At 40.5% G+C, this 17,585-nt stretch overlaps 1 protein-coding gene across 6 annotated transcripts in view; it reads left to right on the forward strand.

Moving 5' to 3' along the window:
• Positions 1-17,585, forward strand: part of LOC121246629 — a 44,665-nt gene that overhangs the window by 8,292 nt on the left and 18,788 nt on the right. For all 6 annotated transcript variants that reach the window (XM_041144837.1, XM_041144838.1, XM_041144834.1 and 3 more), the window contains 4 exons: positions 4,630-4,740; positions 6,194-6,235; positions 10,514-10,627; positions 10,762-10,901. In XM_041144837.1, the coding sequence (XP_041000771.1) occupies positions 4,630-4,740; positions 6,194-6,235; positions 10,514-10,627; positions 10,762-10,901 (407 nt within the window). The remainder of the gene's footprint in view (positions 1-4,629; positions 4,741-6,193; positions 6,236-10,513; positions 10,628-10,761; positions 10,902-17,585) is intronic.

Here is a 17,585-nt window from a genome sequence, read left to right on the forward strand (position 1 = left end):
ATTGGCGGGTGTGTATGGGCCCAATGTAGATAGAGATAGAAGCTTTTTGTGGGAGGAATTGGCGGGTCTTCATTCCTTATAGGATTTACCCTGGGTTTTTTGCGGAGATTTTAATATTGTTCGGTTCCCTAATGAGAGGCAGGGGCCTCTACGTCGTCAGGGGCAATGGAAGCCTTTTCAGAGTCGATTTTTGATCTGAATCTTGTGGATCTTCTGCTGGTTGGGGGGGCCTACACTTGGTCCAATAGCCGAGGGGGGTCCCGGCTGGACAGATTTCTAGTCTCCTCTTCTTGGGAGACAATTTCCGGACCAATGTCAGAAAAGGCTGCCACGTGTTTGCTCCGATCATTTCCCAATTTTGCTTGATTGTGGTGGTATTCGTGGGGGTATACGTTCCTTCAAATTTGAGAATATGTGGTTGGAAGTTGAAGGATTTGCGGATAAGGTAAGGGCTTGGTGGGACAACTATTCTTTTGAGGGTACAACTAGTTTCATAGTGGCGGGTAAACTTAAAGCCCTTGAGTATGATTTGAAGAAGTGGAATGAAGAAGAATTTAGACATACGGAAGTGCAGAAAAATATCCTTTGGGATGAGTTGCAGGCTTTGGAGGAAGGGGTAGTTAATGCAGATTCTTTATTACGGAAGAAAGTGGTGGTGACCGAAATTGAGAAAGTTTTGTTGTTGGAAGAAATATTTTGGAGGCAAAAATCAAGGGCACTTTGGTTGAAGGAGGGGGGATAAATGTACTAAGTTCTTTCACAAGGTGGCTAATTTACATAGGCACAACAATGCTATTGAAGTCCTCCATTCCGGTTCAAATGTGTTACATTCTTCCGAAGAAATCCAAGACCACATAGTGCAGTATTATGAGGATCTCCTTGCTGAAAAAGAAGAATGGCGTCCCAAACTAGATGGTTTACTCTTTGCTCAGCTGGATTTGGATGTAGCAGGTTGGTTGGAGGGGCCGTTTGATGAAGATGAGGTGCATCTCGTGGTGAAAAGTATGTGCAGAGACAAAGCCTCGGGTCCGGATGGCTTTTCTATGGCTTTCTTTCAAGAGAGTTGGGACATAGTGAAGGAGGAAGTGATGCAGATTTTTCATGCTTTTCATTCTAGTCCAAAGTTTGAGAAGTCACTAAACGCCACTTTCATTGCTCTCATTCCGAAAATAGTCGGTGCATATGAATTGAAAGACTTCCGGCCTATTAGTTTGGTAGGTGGGATATATAAAATCATATCAAAGGTGTTAGCTAATCGTATGAGTTTGGTCATGGACAAACTCATTTCCAAACCTCAAAATGCATTTGTAAGGGGTCGGCAAATCCTGGATTCAGTATTGATAGCAAATGAGTGCTTGGATAGTCGGTTGAGAGAGGGCATCCCGCGGGTTCTTTGCAAGCTCGACATGGAAAAAGCCTATGACCACGTGTGTTGGGATTTTCTCCTTTATATGCTTAGAAGATGTGGTTTCGGGGATAGATGGTGTGAATGGATTAAACATTGCATCTCAACCGCTCGGTTCTCAGTCTTAGTCAATGGAAGACCTTGTGGTTTTTTTCAATCTTCCAGGGGTTTGAGACAAAGAGACCCGCTATCTCATTTCCTTTTTGTTATTGTAATGGAGGCATTGAGTCATATGGTGGAGGCCGCTGTTAGGGGTGGATTTCTTGCTGGTTTTTCAGTGGGCAGCAATAGTAATACCAGCTCCATTTCTCACTTACTTTTTGCAAATGATACGCTCATTTTTTGTGATGCTGTCAATGGCCAGATTCAAGCCTTAAGGGCAGTTTTGTTGTGTTTCGAAGCTGTTTTGGGACTCAAGGTGAACTTGGGGAAGTCAGAGTTGGTTCCGGTGGGGGAGGTGAATAATATAGCCTCTTTAGCGGAGTTACTAGGTTGTAAAATTGTCTCTCTCCCTATGAAATATCTTGGACTCCCCTTGGGGGCGTCTTTCAAAGCAAAGAGTATTTGGGATGGAGTGGTAGAGAAGGTTGAGCAACGACTTTTAGGCTGGAAGCGGCTATATCTATCGAAAGGGGGGGAGATTAACCCTTATCAAAAGCACTCTTTCCAACCTTCCCACTTACTATCTTTCTCTATTTCCATTACCGGTGGCTGTGGCAAATCGGATAGAAATGTTGTTTAGAGCTTTTTTGTGGGGTGGAATGGGGGAGGAATCCTAACTTCACCTTGTGAGTTGGTAAAGTGTGAGCTGTTCATTGGCGAATGGGGGGTTAAGGGTGCAAAATTTGTGTGTATTTAACAAGGCACTCTTAGGGTAGTGGTTGTGGAGGTACCATATGGAAGGGAACTCGATGTGGAGAGAGGTTATTGATCATAAGTATGGTTGTGTGTGGGGGGGATGGTGCTCTAAGGAGGGTAGGGGGTCTTACAGAGTAAGCCTGTGGAAATTCATAAGGAAGGGGTGGAATACCTTTGAAAAACATCTCAAATTTGAGGTGAGGGATGGAACATGTACCCGCTTTTGGTTCGATGTATAGAGTGGGGAGAGTCCTCTTTGCATGGCTTTCCCAATTGTTTTTAACTTGGCTGGAAATCATCAAGCTCCAGTTTCAGAAGTTCTATGTCGTGCCAATGGGATGGTCACTTGGAATGTCACTTTTACAAGAAATGCTCAGGACTGGGAACTAGAAGAGCTGGCAGATTTTTACAGTTACTTGTATTTAGCAAATCTAGGGGCCAATGGGGGTGACCATATGTTGTGGACTCACATGAGGAAAGAAAAGTTTACTGTTAAATCCTTCTACAAGGTTTTGACAGTCCTACAACCCACTTTCTTTCCATGGAAGAGTATATGGAAGGTATTAGTGCCATCTAAAGTTGCTTATTTTACTTGGACAGCTGTTCTTGGGAAGATCTTGACGGTTGACAATTTAAGAAAACGAGGTATGATGATCACGGAGTGGTGCTACATGTGTAAAAAGAGTGGGGAATCGGTAGATCACTTGCTCTTACATTGTGAGGTGGCTGGGGAGCTTTGGGCTGGTATTCTTAGTAGAGCTGGGCTGAGTTGGGCTATGCCCAAGAGTGTGGTGGACCTATTAGCATGCTGGAATAGACCTCATAGTAGTGTCCAACTAGCAGCCATGTGGCGGATGATTCCTTTGTGTTTAATGTGGTGTTTATGGTTGGAAAGGAATGACAGGTGCTTTAATAACAAGGAGAGTGCAATGGGGGAAATCTGGAACTTTTTTGTATTCTCTCTTTTCCAGTGGTTTTCTGCTTTTATATTGAAGGGAGAGAATGTTCATGAGTTTTTATCTTCTTTCTAGCCTACTAGAATGTAATTAGGTGCCTCACTTAGTATATTTCCTGTGTACTTGGGCATCGCCTAATTTCATTCACATCAATAAAGATTATTACTTATAAAAAAAAAAGATATAAGATACAATCGTTTACTTATCTAAAAAATTAAATTGCTAACATATAAGATAGCACATGTTCCTATCTTCGCTAACAACTTGAACCACTTGTATCTCTTGATTTAGGCCCCGTTTGTATTGAGATAAGTAAAGGATATGTTATTGTTATTGTTTACTTGAATAAAATAGCACATCACTTGAATAAAATATTGTTATTGTTTTGAGATTTGAAAAAGTTGAATTGTTTATTATATTTTGTGTGGAAATTTGAAAAAGTTGTAATGATGAGATGAGTTGAGATCACTTCTCAATCCAAACGGGGCCTTAGTAGTATTACTTGCTATGTAAACTGTAGCAATTTGAGGTACAATTAATTTGTTTTTAATACTATGGATAAGAATGGAATACACAACTGGAGTTTGTTATTCTTTGATGTTTTCTCCTGCTTGCATGCAATTTTCTGTTTCGCAAGTTTCTATTTTGATATTGCCTTTCAACACAAACACTAAGGTCTCGTTTGTTTTCGCAGATGAGATGAGATGTGTTAAGATAAAAGTTGAAAGTTGAATAAAATATTGTTAGAATATATTTTTTTAATATTATTTTTGTTTTGAGATTTGAAAAAGTTGAATTATTTATTTTATTTTGTATGGAAATTTGGGAAAGTTGTAATGATTAGATGAGATGAGATGAGATGAGAATGGTTGTGAAAACAAACGAGGCCTAAACATTGAGTTCAAAATATTTTTCATCTATTTAGTGCCACTTATCTGTCTGCCAGTTTAAATATCAAAACACCAAAGGAGAGTTCACAGTTTGGTCTGAAGTATTATTTATGATTCTGATCTATCAGAACTTTTTTGAGTCCAGTGAGTCCACCTTGTCAGAAGGTTGAGACCTATCTACATGATTTATTCAAACAGCTAAGTCTAATGTGTTTTATTTATCAGATGTTATTGTTTATAATTAGGTACTCATGGTCAAGATGTTGGTGCATTTGTTTTGCAGTAGAGTTTCTCAAGGCCAGTTGCCAGATATTTGAAAAATAACATAGAAAATCAGGTCGATTGCACTGATATATGAATGTGGAGTGTTTACTGAATGATGCCTTGAGATGCTTTGAGATACTTGCACGATCTAATCATTCAGATTTATTGTCATTCACCAGTCTTCTATTCTTGTATTGTCCATAATTTTCATTATTACTTATAGATTACTGTTTTTCGTGGTTTGCTGATTCTCTAGGCTACAGAAGATGAGAGATATATCTTCGTGTCTTCCTTGCTTGGGTTATTGGCTGAATTTGGTATCCGGCCTCGTGTTATGAATGCCTCTGTGATATCCAATACGATAAAGGTATTAACTATATGGAATAAAATTTCAAGCAATAGTACGCTTAATTGCTTTTGTCTCGCACCTCAGTCGTGTGCTACTTATCTTATTAGTGAGCAGAAACAACGAGTCCTCATGGAATCAGACCTGGCAGTCCAAAACCTTAACAGTGATTTGCCAGAAACTATGCCACAGTTCCTATGCATAACATCAACCACTTTAAATTTTGAAAAGAAAAATTATGGTGTCCTGTGGACAAATAAAACAAAAGTAATGTGCTGATATGAGAGGGGTCTGATGACAAGTATGTTAAACTGATAGTGCATTGAGGCAACCTTGGAAATTGAATAGAGCCATTGAGAAAATTATGAATTATTTTTCAAAGGTTAATCACAATTCCCTCATAGACCAACACTCCTATGTTATTTTCCCTCCAAATACAACTTGTACTCATCCAAACATCGCGCTTAGATCCGTGCTGTCTTTGCTGAAGTGTTGTGTCAGCAAGACATTATTTTTCTAGCAGTTGGTTTGATATTGTGCCATGGGCTTTACGAAAAGTGTAAGACACTTATTAGATCCAACTTGTGTTATTCATGCCTCAATTCTTCCCCATTTTACTTCCTCCTGTACCTTTTTCTATCTATAAACTTCCCTGCCCGCCAAGATTGCTACATAGTTCTGTTTTTATATTTTGGAAAATTCAGTCAGTAATACCCTATGCTTTGCCCTGATTGAGATTATACAATTTTTTTTATTTTTTTATTTATTTATTTTTTTTTATGAATAAACCTTCGTGCTATGACAAACTTGATATTTTTGATCTCCAGTACTAATTCAATCAATCTAACTTAATGGAATCTAGAGACCTAGGTCACCACGGGGTTACAGGATTCGGCCATTGGGCCACCGCATCGGTGGCGGCCGCCACAAGGTGGTTGGATGCTTCTTGGCAGCCGAACCCACATGGTTCAGCCACTAGTGGCCTAGGTGCGGCTCCTCCTTGGGGTGGCTGGATTGGCCTCCCATGGGGTGGCCAAGACTTGGACCGCTATTAAGGGTAGTTGATTCGGCCCTCCCAGCCTTTAGTTTTTTTTTTTTTAATTGTTTTATTTTTTATTATAAATTTTAAAAAACATATTTTTTATATTTAGTATATTTTTAAATTAAGAGAAAATAATTTTCTGGGTGGCAGTTTAACTGCCACACGTTTTCCATTAGATAAGATGGACGGAATTAGTATTGGAGGGGGCAAATCTCAAGTTTGTCATGGCACAGGGGTATATTCCTAAAACAAATTGCACAAGGAGCGAATCTCAATCGTGGCAAAGCACAGGGTTTACTGATCAAATTTTTCTTATATTTTTCTGTTTGCTTTATTCAGACATCTGCTTTGAGACCTATAGGATTAGTTAGAAGAGTCTACATGTTGCTACAGTCTTTTTGCCAATTAATTTGTTCTCTTAAATGTCTGCAGGTGCTTCATGATCAACTGCACTGGAAGATTAGAAATTCACATGTAAGCCTGCAACTTATCATTTCACGCTGCCGATTAGTAAGCTGTAATTCTTGATGTAGTAATTTTAGTGAACAGTTTTTAACTCTATATATGTTTTCCTTCTCATTAATCCACATCACAGTTTTTGTTTTTGTTAAATTTCTCATTCCAGTATTTTGTAATATACCTTTTTTGATAAATATCTTTTTTTGATATAATATGATGTGAACTGCTTTTAAAACCAGATCTTTATGTCTGTTGCCTCATGAGATGTGACATCTCTTTCCTGTAGGTATAGGAATGTTACTAATTCATGAAACTTGTGCTAGGTAAGTGATCCAACATATCATTTTATTGAAAAATAAAAAGCATAACATAAGAGTGCTTGATACTAAAAAATAACACAATGGCATAATGCTTAAACTTGAAGCTTGTCCAGTGTGAAGACACTTATTAACAAAGTCTGGAATTCTTGCAGCACATGGTCGATGCCTGGCCCGTTTGCTCGTCATTCATGTCATCACTTGGAAAATTAAAAACATAAATATAAACAAAAATAAGTTGAAGACTAAAAAATTAGCAGATCATACTGTGAACTAATTAAACTTAGGTTTTTACCTTGAGCATCCATGAACATCTATACTTATATACCATGTGGAACAATCAACAATCAGTAAGCAACCATGAGCTCATGGTACATCCAACTAATATGCATATCAATTCTAACAAATACTAAAATGTTCAAGTATGAATAAATGATCAGACATAAGCAACCAACATGCTCTTTACATAGCTTATTAAACTTGTCTTTCACTTGCACGCACCTTACTCTAGTGGACCACACCCTCATGTAAACGTCTTCAATGTGACCTTGACTTCTAAAGTAACTGGGATTACACGTAAACATCTTTCACTTGAGTTAACGTCCTCCATAGCCAAGGAAGTTTGAGGTTCCCCTGATCGCTCACCAGGAAAGCGAGTAATATTCAAATCCCCACGCATACACCATAGCACATCCCATAGATAATATAAACCCACCAGCTCCTCCCAAAGAAGTCTCCTATCACCATCCAAACTTGGCCCATAAGTGCCTGCATAAGCCCAGTCCCAAAACATCCTCAACATTTTAAATAAACTAGCAAATGTGTGTGTGAAGATGTAATGAAGGTTTTCCTTGAATTTCATTCGTTTATGAAATTTGATAAAAGTCTTAATGCTACATTTATTGCTCTTATCCCTAAAAAGGTTTGGGTTGTTGAGATGAACAATTTTTTCCCAATCAGTTAAATTAATGGGGTTTACAAGATTATCTCAAATGTTCTTGCTAACTGGATGAGTGCGGTGATGGAAAAAGTTATCTTGAAATCTCAGAATGCATTTGACATGGGGAGGCAAATTTTTGACTCGATTTTAATTGCCAATGAATGTTTGGAAAGTAGGATTAGAGCAGGTGACTGGTATTCTTGTCAAATTGGACATGGAAAATGCATATGATCATGTAAACTAGGAGTTTCTTCTGTATTTACTTGGGAGATTTGGATTTGGAGAGAAGTGGTGTTTGTGGATTAGGCATGACATTTCAACGGTCAGATTTTCAATTTCGGTGAATGGTTCCCTGGTTGGATTTTTTAGTAGTTCTCGTGGTTTGAGACAAGGGAACCTTCTATATCCTTTTCCTTTTGTTCTTGTCATGGATGCATTGAGGAGAATGATTGAAGCAGCAGTGGATGGGAATTTCATGTGGGGATTCTTGGTGGGAGGTAATTCTCTAGGTAGCATAAAGGTCTCACATCCTCTTCACTAATGATTCATTAATTTTTAGTGAGAGTAATCAGGATCACCTTCGCTCTTTGAGAACCCTTCTGTTATGTTTTGAAGTTGTTTTTGGTCTTGTAGTTAATTTATCTAAAATGGTTCCCCTGGGTTTTGTTTTTGACATTTTGGGTTGCAAGGTCTCATCTTTACCTATGAGATATCTTGGGCTTCCCTTGGGAGCTCCACATAAATCTTTGACGATTTGGGATGGTGTGATTGAGAAGATCGAGAGGAGATTGACTGGATGGAAAATGATTTATTTGTCTATAGGGGGAGGAATTACATTGATTAAGCGTCTAATCTTCCAACGTATTTTCTATCTCTTTTTCCTTTGCCCACAGGGGTGGCTAGTAGAATTGAGAGGAGCTTTCAGAACTTTGTGGGCTTGTCATGGGGAGGAAAGAAAGTTCCGTTTGGTAAGTTGGGATAAAGTTTGTTCACTAGTTTGTTGTGGAGGATTGAGGGTTCCAAATATGAGGCTTTTCAAGAAAGCTCTTCTTGGGAAATGGCTATGGTGGTATCATCATGAGGGGGATGCGTTATGGAGGAATATTATTGATGTTAAATATGGGAGGGCTTGAGGGAGTTGGTGTTCTAACGAAGTTAGAGGTGTGTATGGAGTGGGTTTGTGGAAGTCTATTCGTAATGGTTGGGGGGAATTTGCTAGCCATGTTAAATTTAAGGTGAGTGGAGGAACTAGGATTCGTTTTTGGCATAATATTTGGTGTGGGGATATGGCTCTCAAGAATGCTTTTCCTTCTCTTTTTAGGATTGCAAGAGATCAAGAAGCTGTGGTGGCTGATTCTTTTATCATTTTAAACGATACTCCTCAATAAAATGTGAGTTTTATTAGAGATGTTCATGATTGGGAAGTAAGTGTCGTTTCAGATTTTTTTCAGAAGGTTGTATGACATGAAGATTGTACAAGGGAGGATAGTTTGCTGTGGAATCATGCTGGAAATTTCAGACTCTCTATTAGTTCATTCTACAAGCATTGACTTGCCATTGTGTTAGTCAATTTCCTTGGAAGTGCATTTGTAGATCCAAGGTGCCAATCAAGGTTGCTTTTTTCTGCTGGTTGGTGTCTCTTGGGAAATTCTTGACAACAATAACTTGAGAAAGCGGGGTCTTATTGTTTTAGATTGGTGCTTCATGTGTAAAAAAGATGGTGAATCTGTTGACCATTTATTTCTTTATTGTGAGGTGGCTAAGTCAATTTGTGCTAAGATTTTTGGTAGGATGGGCATTGCTTAGGTGATGCCTAAGTGGGTGGTGGATCTTTTGGCTTGTTGGATAGGTTCTAAGGGTAGTCATGCTATTTGGAAAGAAATGGGCGGTGCTTTGAAGATAGAGACGCTGGGAGGAATTAGAGAGTTTTTCTTTCATACTTTATGTCTTTGGGCGAATGTTCTTGTTTTGAATGGGGACAATTTTCATGATATTCTTTTAGCTTCTACTAATTCCTAGCTTATATTTAGGTGTTTTCTCTTGTATACTTCCTGTGTACTTGGGCTGCCAATTTAATGGATTCAATAAAACTTCTTTCTTATTACTTATAAAAAAAAAAACTTCATTCATTATTCTCCTGATGTGCTTTTATCTATCTTAACAACGTTAACATGATGCACTAGGTTCGTGGTGGGGGATGGATCCAAAATCAGATTCTGGTATGATATTTGGTGTGGAGATTGGGTCCTCGGGGACATATTTCTTACTGTTTATAGGACTGTGTGTGAATAAGGGGCATCAGTGGTGGAGTTATTGGAGAATTCGGGGTGGTGCTCCACAGTGGCATGCTAACTTCATTAGGGCAGGTGGCCCATGATTGGGAAGTTTTTTTTTTTCCTGAATTCTTCAGCCTATTATGCTCCACTTAAATAAAAGATCGAGAGGTTAATAAGTGGATTTTCTCTGGGAAAGTGAAATTCTCTATTTGCTCATTCTATAGGGCCATCACTAGTACGAACAACAATTATTTTCTTGGAAGAACATTTGGAGGATTAAGGCCCCTCTAAAGGCTACCATAGTTGTATGAATAGCTTACTTGGGGAAGATCCTGACCATGGACAGCTTACGGAATTGCTGATCATCGTAATTTACCTGGTGCTGCATGTGTAGGAAAAGCTTTTAAACTGAAGATCACTTGCTACTTCATTGTGAGGTTGCTAGGGTCGCGTGAGGTTGTTAGGTGTTTTACCTTGTATACGCCCTATGTACTCGGACCTTTTTTGGTATTGATAAAATTTGTACTTAAGAAAAAACAATTAATACAATATTGATGTTCTTACTAAAAGCATTGTTCTATAACTACGGAGTTGAGTCATTGTTGTACACAATATAAATATTTTCTTTTTCATTATTTCTTTGCATGCCTTCAGTATTATTTCATCAAGGTTTCTTGCATCTTTTGCTTATTTGAGTTTTATTCATCTCCATATGGTGGCTTGAGAGGATTATTCATCTCCATGTTTATTCTTATCACAGGATAGAATTAGAGGATTAACATCCACGGTTGATACTCATGGTGGAAGTGTGTCTCGTGATAATGATATCCCAGTTTTTGACAATTTGAGAGGACAACTTCATCCCAGATCCATGGTACTATTGGGATGTAATCTAATTGTATAGTATCGGGTTATATTTTTTTTCCATTTTATTAACTTGATGTTATCATATGATTGCTTTCTTTTTGTTACTGTTATTCATTTTCCTTTTTTTGTCTTCCAATGCAGGGTCAGCAACCAACTGAGGAAATATCAAGATCAATGCAGTATAATGATCTTCCTGATATGAAAAACTTGATGCTTAATGTTGACATGCCACAGTTAATCAATAATGACAATGTTCAGGAGTTCTCATCCAATACTGATAGGTTGACATTATTATATAATTTGTCTGTATGCCTTGGTCTTTTTTTCTTCTATCATTATTCTTAGTTCTGTGTTGAAAAACTTAGGTGGTTTTTTGTTAGAGGCTTGGAAATTTAAAGGATTTCATGTTTGATCACTGTAGACACATTCTCTGTGAGAATAAATTGATTAGAGAAAAGCTTGAGGCCGGATGGGTGTGAAAATCATTTTCCCACCAGCCAATAACAAATACACACATAGGCAATCTATTCATCACTAAAATGCACCCACATGTATGAGAAAAACGCCCATAGCACGCTCTCCCTCTCTCACCCAACCCTTTCCTTTCTCTCCCTCCCATCTGCGACGGACCCACGCCGACTCCATTTTGTGTTTCTCTTTTCTTCCCTTCGTTCGATTTTTTCCGTCTGACTGAGTGCATTTGTTTGGTCCCTTGGTTGCGATTTCGTCCCTGGCTGACCGAGTACGAGCTCGGTTTCTCCTCTTCTTCGTTCATCAACTCTCGTTTGCCTATTTCTCTCAAAATTTTAGGAGGAGCTTACTTTGAAGAGAGATTCGTCTCCGTAGTTGTTGCTTCAGGTGGGTGGGGCTGTGCTTACCTTTTTCTCTCTCTTTTTCTTTGGGTTTTTGGTTTCTTGAGAAAACCATTTGGATCTGGAAAGGGATAAAATATTCTTTGTAGTAAACAATGAAAGTCTGAAACAACAATTCAGAAGTAGAAGACGACGAGCAGCGAACTTGGGCTAGATAGATAGGACTAACACAGAAATAGAGAGGGACAGACACATGGAGTTCAAAATTGGGAGCCGGTTTGGTGTTGCCGGGTGCAAGAAAATTGTGTTAGTAATGCCTATCTGTCACGATATTAGTGGCTAGTGTGAAAATGGGTTTCAAACCCATCCGGTTGGGAGCTTTTCTCAATTGATTAATGTGAATTTTTACCTCTAGAGGATGACATAAGATTTTAGATAAGTCCTGCCTTCAACTGCTAATGGAACCTTGTGGCTTGTTTGATTTGGCTTACTCGATCTAAATTGTTTCATTTAGGGATTATTTTTGGGGATGATTGATCTTAAATATGAGGTTTTATTTTCATTAGAAAAACAATCTTTCCAATTTTTCTCTCCGTACACATGAATTTTTTCTCTCTTGCGCTGCGTCCTGTAACGTTTCTTCCCGTTGATGGTGCTATGATAACTGGATTTTGAGTTATTGTGGTGATTAAGATGGGTTGTCCTGTAGAGGTGGTGATTGAATCCAAATGTTTTATTTTATCAGAGGCTGGGGGTGGAATGTTGCGAGTCACCGAAAGAAATTGGAAGACAGAACATGTGGTTTTGCTGGATCCATCTTCAGTGCAGTGGCTTGGGAAGGTGTTAGAGGAGAGCATGAAAGGAGGTAGAAAGGAGGTGTATTCAGCAACTAGAGAATGATATTGTAGTATTATCGCTCAGCGCTACTCAAATCGAAGAGGAAGATATCTTGAGGTTGCTGAGTATAACTAGGGGGGAGAAGGAATGTCTAATGCATTCCAGAAGGTGAGAATGGTTGGGGGTGGAGGAAGATGTGGGAGGTGCTGTTAGAGTCGAGAAAGGAGTTTCCTGGTGGAGGTTAGTTGAATGTTGTCAAGGGGGCGTTGAGGCACCAAACACGGTCGTATAAGGAGGCGCTCGCTTCGACGACGCCGAACGTGGTGAGGAAAGGTGATGGTGGCTGGAGGGGCTCTATCAGGGGACTTGGGCGTCGTGAAACTCCATCGAAGCCGTACGTTGCGTGGAGCCACTCCCATGGCGGAAGTTCTGTGCATTGTCAGGAAGCATGGGAGGTACGTAGGATTCTGTTGGAGGTGTAGGGTCAGTTACGGATGCTGCAGAAGGATATGGCTGAATTACTTGATGTTGTTGGTCTGTTTAAGGTAAGGGATAAGAAGGGGGACTTTAAAGGCAAACTGAAGGCAACGGGCGATGGGCTTAGAAAAGCCCAGAGTGAGGCCCAACTGAAAGTTAAGGTTGGCAAGGGTTGTGTTGTTTGGTGTCAGATGGGTGGGCCTACTTGTTCTAAGGCCAGGCAGAAGGCATCGTCGAGCTTAGGCCCCTGTGATGGGGCTGGGCCGTCTAAGCCCAAGGCCCATTGTGATGGGCCTAGGATCGGGGCGAGCCTTTCTCAACCCATGGAAGTTTCACGAGGCATCGAGAGCCCCAACCCTGTGTGTCCCGCCGAGTTACACAACCTCGGCTTTGTGCCGGAAAGCTTGCCGTTGGCAGAGGATCAGGTGAAGGTTGCACAGACGGCGTTGACGTAGGGGATGGAGGTTGTCGATGATGGTTTGCCGGTGTGCTGTGCGCAAAAGGCGCTGGTGGAGTTCGGATCGCATTTCTCTCCCTCAAAGGAAGCTCAGACGTCGCCGATGATTGGAGGAGACGCGGGTTTGGATCCGGCGAACCTGTCTGTCAAATTGTATGAGGATTTCGAGTTGGCTGAGGAGGAAGATGATTCGGTCGACTTTATGCATTCGGTGGAGGATGAATTTTTTTCTCCCTGAGGCTTGCGATCAGGTGCTTATGCATTCGGTGGAGGATGAATTTTTTCTCCCTCAGGCTTGCGATCAGGTGGGCTTGGATGAGATTTCGGTGGGTGAAGAGTTTCAGAATTTTCAAATTAATAAGAGGGGGATTCCTATCCCATTAAACTACTGTTATCCAAACCAAGCCTCAGATTGGGTCATAAATAAGGTGAAAGAGATCCAACATTACGTGGGGATTAATTGTGAGGGGTATGAAGAGCAGTTCATAGCATTGTTAACTTCTATGGAAGCTGGACATCAACAAAAAAGGAAGGGGGGACTCGAAGAAAAATTGGGAGCTGAAAAAATTGGCGTGGTCGATGAATTCGAAGGGGAGCTCCAGCAGGAGTAGGGTAAAAGGGAAGGGGCTGGCTGTTCCCAAATGAAGCCTAAGATTGTGTCTTGGAATGTGCATGGGCTCAACGAGGTAGATAAGCGCCACTGGGTTTGGCACTTGCTTCGTGAGTGGAAAGCAGACATTATGTGTTTACAGGAGACGAAGTTGAAAATGATAAATAGAAAGATTGTGCGAAGTTTATGGAGCAGTATTCACGTGGATTGGGTATACTTGGCCTCTATAGGGGCATCGGGAGGAATTGTGTTGTTGTGGGATAGGCGGGTGGTGGAGAAAGTGGAGGAATTTATAGGGAGATATATGATAGTGTGCTCCTTTAAAAGTGTGTCCGATGATTTCTTATGGGCTTTTGCAGGTGTGTATGGTCCAAATCTAGACGTTGACAGAAGATTATTGTGGGATAAACTAGCAGGGGTACGTACATAGTTGGTGGGATCTTCCATAGTGTATTGGGGGTGATTTCAATGTTGTGAAAGCTTCGGAAGAAGAAGAGTGAGGCCTGCAAGCAAGCGTGGAGTTCTCAGAATGTATCTTTGACTTGAATTTGATAGACCTTCCTCTCGCAGGGGGCCCAACCACATGGTCAAATAACCAGACTTGGTCTCGTTTGGATTGCTTTTTAATTTCACCTGAGTGGGAAAGCCATTTTCCTGAGGTATGGCAAAAGCGTTTGGTACGCTTAAATTCGGATCATTGGCCTATTTTGCTGGATTGTGGAAGCATTCATAGTGCTAGACGATACTTTAAGTTCGAGAATATGTGGTTGAAATCAGAAGGTTTTGTGGAGAGGGTTAAACAATGGTGGATTTCTTATCAGTTCAATGGTACACCCAGTTTCATTTTTGCGAACAAGCTGAAAGCCTTAAAAAGAGACCTGAAGGAGTGGAATAAACAGTCGTTTGGAAACGTAATGGAGAACAAAAATATCAAGTGGTTGGAAATTCAAGAATTAGAAAGACTTCAAGACGGGAGGCCACATTCTGAGGAGGAGCAATCACAAAGAACTGTGTTGGTCGCAGATCTTGAGAGGATTATTTTACAAGAAGAAATGTCTTGGCGACAAAAGTCAAGAGCATTATGGTCAAGGGAAGGGGATCGGACTACGAAGTTCTTCCATCGAATTGCAAACTCACATAGAAGAAACAATAACATTGAGGTACTGAAAATTGAGGGGGTGGAGTGTAGGGAAGAGGAAGTTATTAAAGATCATATTATTGATTTCTTTGAGAAGCTCCTTACTAAGCAAGTGGGGTGGAGGCCTACTCTTGATGGGTTGGTTTTTGACACTATTGAGACGGGGGATGTAGCTAGGATGGAGAGGGCTTTTGAGGAGGAAGAGGTGTATGATGTAGTAAGGAATATGGTAAAAGATAAGGCCCCCGGACCTGATGGTTTCTCTATGGGATTTTTCCAAAAATTTTGGGAGGTGATAAAAGATCTTTTGAAGGTGTTTCAGGAGTTGTACTTGGTTGGGAAATTTGAGAAAAGTCTTGTAGAATTATAGAGAGATTTATGTTTAAGGATCTGTTAGCAATATTAGGGGCTAATATCTAGGAGATCTACAGCTAACAGATCAGTTTTTCTTATCCTTGCATTGATACCTAAAAAGGTGGGGGCTCGTGAGATTATGGATTATCGGCCTATTAGTCTAGTGAATGGATTCTACAAGATTATTTCTAAAGTACTTGCTAATCGGTTAAGTGTGGTGTTGGGGAAGATTGTAACTAAGCCTCAAAATGCATTTGTAAAGGGTAGACAGATTCTTGATGCGGTTCTAATTGCTAATGAATGTCTAGACAGTAGATTGAAGGTGGGGAGTTCAGGGATTCTGTGCAAGTTAGATATGAAAAAGGCGTATGATCATGTTAATTGGGATTTTCTTCTTTATCTACTGGGTAGGTGCGGTTTTGGGGAGAGGTGGAGGTTCTGGATCAGCTGGTGTATTTCCACGGCAAGATTCTCTGTGTTGATCAATGGCAGCCCAGAGGGTTATTTTGCGAGTTCCCGTGGTTTGAGACAAGGGGATCCATTATCTCCTCTACTTTTTGTTATTGTTATGGAGGCACTAAGCAGGATGATCTTGGCTTTGGTGGCTAATAGTTTTGTAAGTGGTTTTCAGGTTGGATCCTCGAGTAGGGGTATTACTACTATTTCTCATTTGTTGTTTGCAGATGATACGCTTATTATGTGTGAGGCCAATTCAGATCAGTTGCGTGTTGTGAAGGCGATGCTTCTTTGTTTTGAAGTTGTCTGGCTTAAAAGTGAACTATGATAAATCCGAGTTGGTGCTGATTTGTGGAGTCCAGAATGTCCGAGAGTTGGCTGGGATATTGGGTTGTAAGATAGCGTCTCTTCCTATGGTGTACCTGGGACTCCCGTGAGTATAAATTTGAGGACTTGCTCGATTTGGGATACGGTGATTGAAAAAATAGAAAGGAGACTGGCAGGTTGGAAGAGAATGTACTTGTCGAAAGGGGGCCGGATTACGTTGATCAAGAGTACACTTTCTAATCTACCCACCTATTTCTTATCCTTATTCCCTATACCGGCAAGTGTGGCCGGTAGACTTGAGAAGCTACAGAGATTTTCTGTGGGGTGATTTAGGAGAGGAATTTAAATTTCATTTAGTCAAGTGGGAGAAGGTTTGCCGTCCTATCTCGTGTGGCAGTTTGGGTATTAGAAATTTGAGGTTGTTTAATCGGGCTTTACTTGGAAAATGGTTGTGGCGATATACTAAGGAACCGGAAGCATTATGGAAAGCAGTGATCGAGAACAAGTATGGTGGTTTAGGGGAGGGTTGGTGTACTAGAGAAGTTAGAGGCATCTATGGAGTGGGGCTATAGAAACATATAAGAAGAGGGTGGGAGGCCTTCCATCATCATACTCGGTTTCAGTTGGGTACAGGGTTCAAGATCAAATTTTGGAAGGATGCTTGGTGTGGTAACAGTTCTCTTCAAGATTTGTTTCCTTTACTTTTCCTGATCGCAAGTGATAAAGATGCTACAGTGGTGGAGGTTATGGGAATTTCGGGTGGGAGTACACACTGGAATATCAATTTCATCCGGGCGGCACAAGACTGGGAGGTGGAGAGTTTTGTAGATTTGTATAGTCTGTTGTATTCTTGTCGTCTGAATGTCCAGCATGAAGATGGTTTGTGGTGGACTCCTACAGGGAGAGGGGTATTCACAGTTCGTTCCTTTTATAAGGTTCTCACACAAGAACCTGAGATACAGTTTCCTTGGAGAAGGCTTTGGAAGAACAAGGCTCCACCCAAAGCTTCATTCTTTGTGCGGACAATTTCCTTAGACAAGATTCTCACTACGGATAATTTGAGAAAGAGGAGAATAATCATTACAGACTGGTGTTGCATGTGTAATAGTGGGGGTGAGTCGGTGAATCATCTACTTTTACATTGTGAGGTTGCTAGGTCTCTCTGGCATGAGGTGTTTAACAGAATGGACCTATCGTGGGTGATGCCAGAATCTGTGGTGGAAATGTTGGTGTGCTGGACCCCCATTCGAGGTGTGCAACAGATCAAAGCGGTTTGGAAAATGATTCCGATTTGTATCATGTGGTGCTTGTGGCAGGAACGCAATGAGCGGACATTTGAAGACAGAGAGATCTATGATGGAGCTTAAAGTTTTCTTTTTTAAGACTCTTTGTACTTGGGCAATTGTTGTGGACTTTAATGGCATGAACCTTCATGATTTCTTAGTTTCTAATGCGCCTACGTAGATATGGCATAATGACCTTTGTAACTGGCAGTTG

Source organism: Juglans microcarpa x Juglans regia, chromosome 1S (assembly GCF_004785595.1).
Source record: "Juglans microcarpa x Juglans regia isolate MS1-56 chromosome 1S, Jm3101_v1.0, whole genome shotgun sequence".
Taxonomy (NCBI): domain Eukaryota; kingdom Viridiplantae; phylum Streptophyta; class Magnoliopsida; order Fagales; family Juglandaceae; genus Juglans; species Juglans microcarpa x Juglans regia.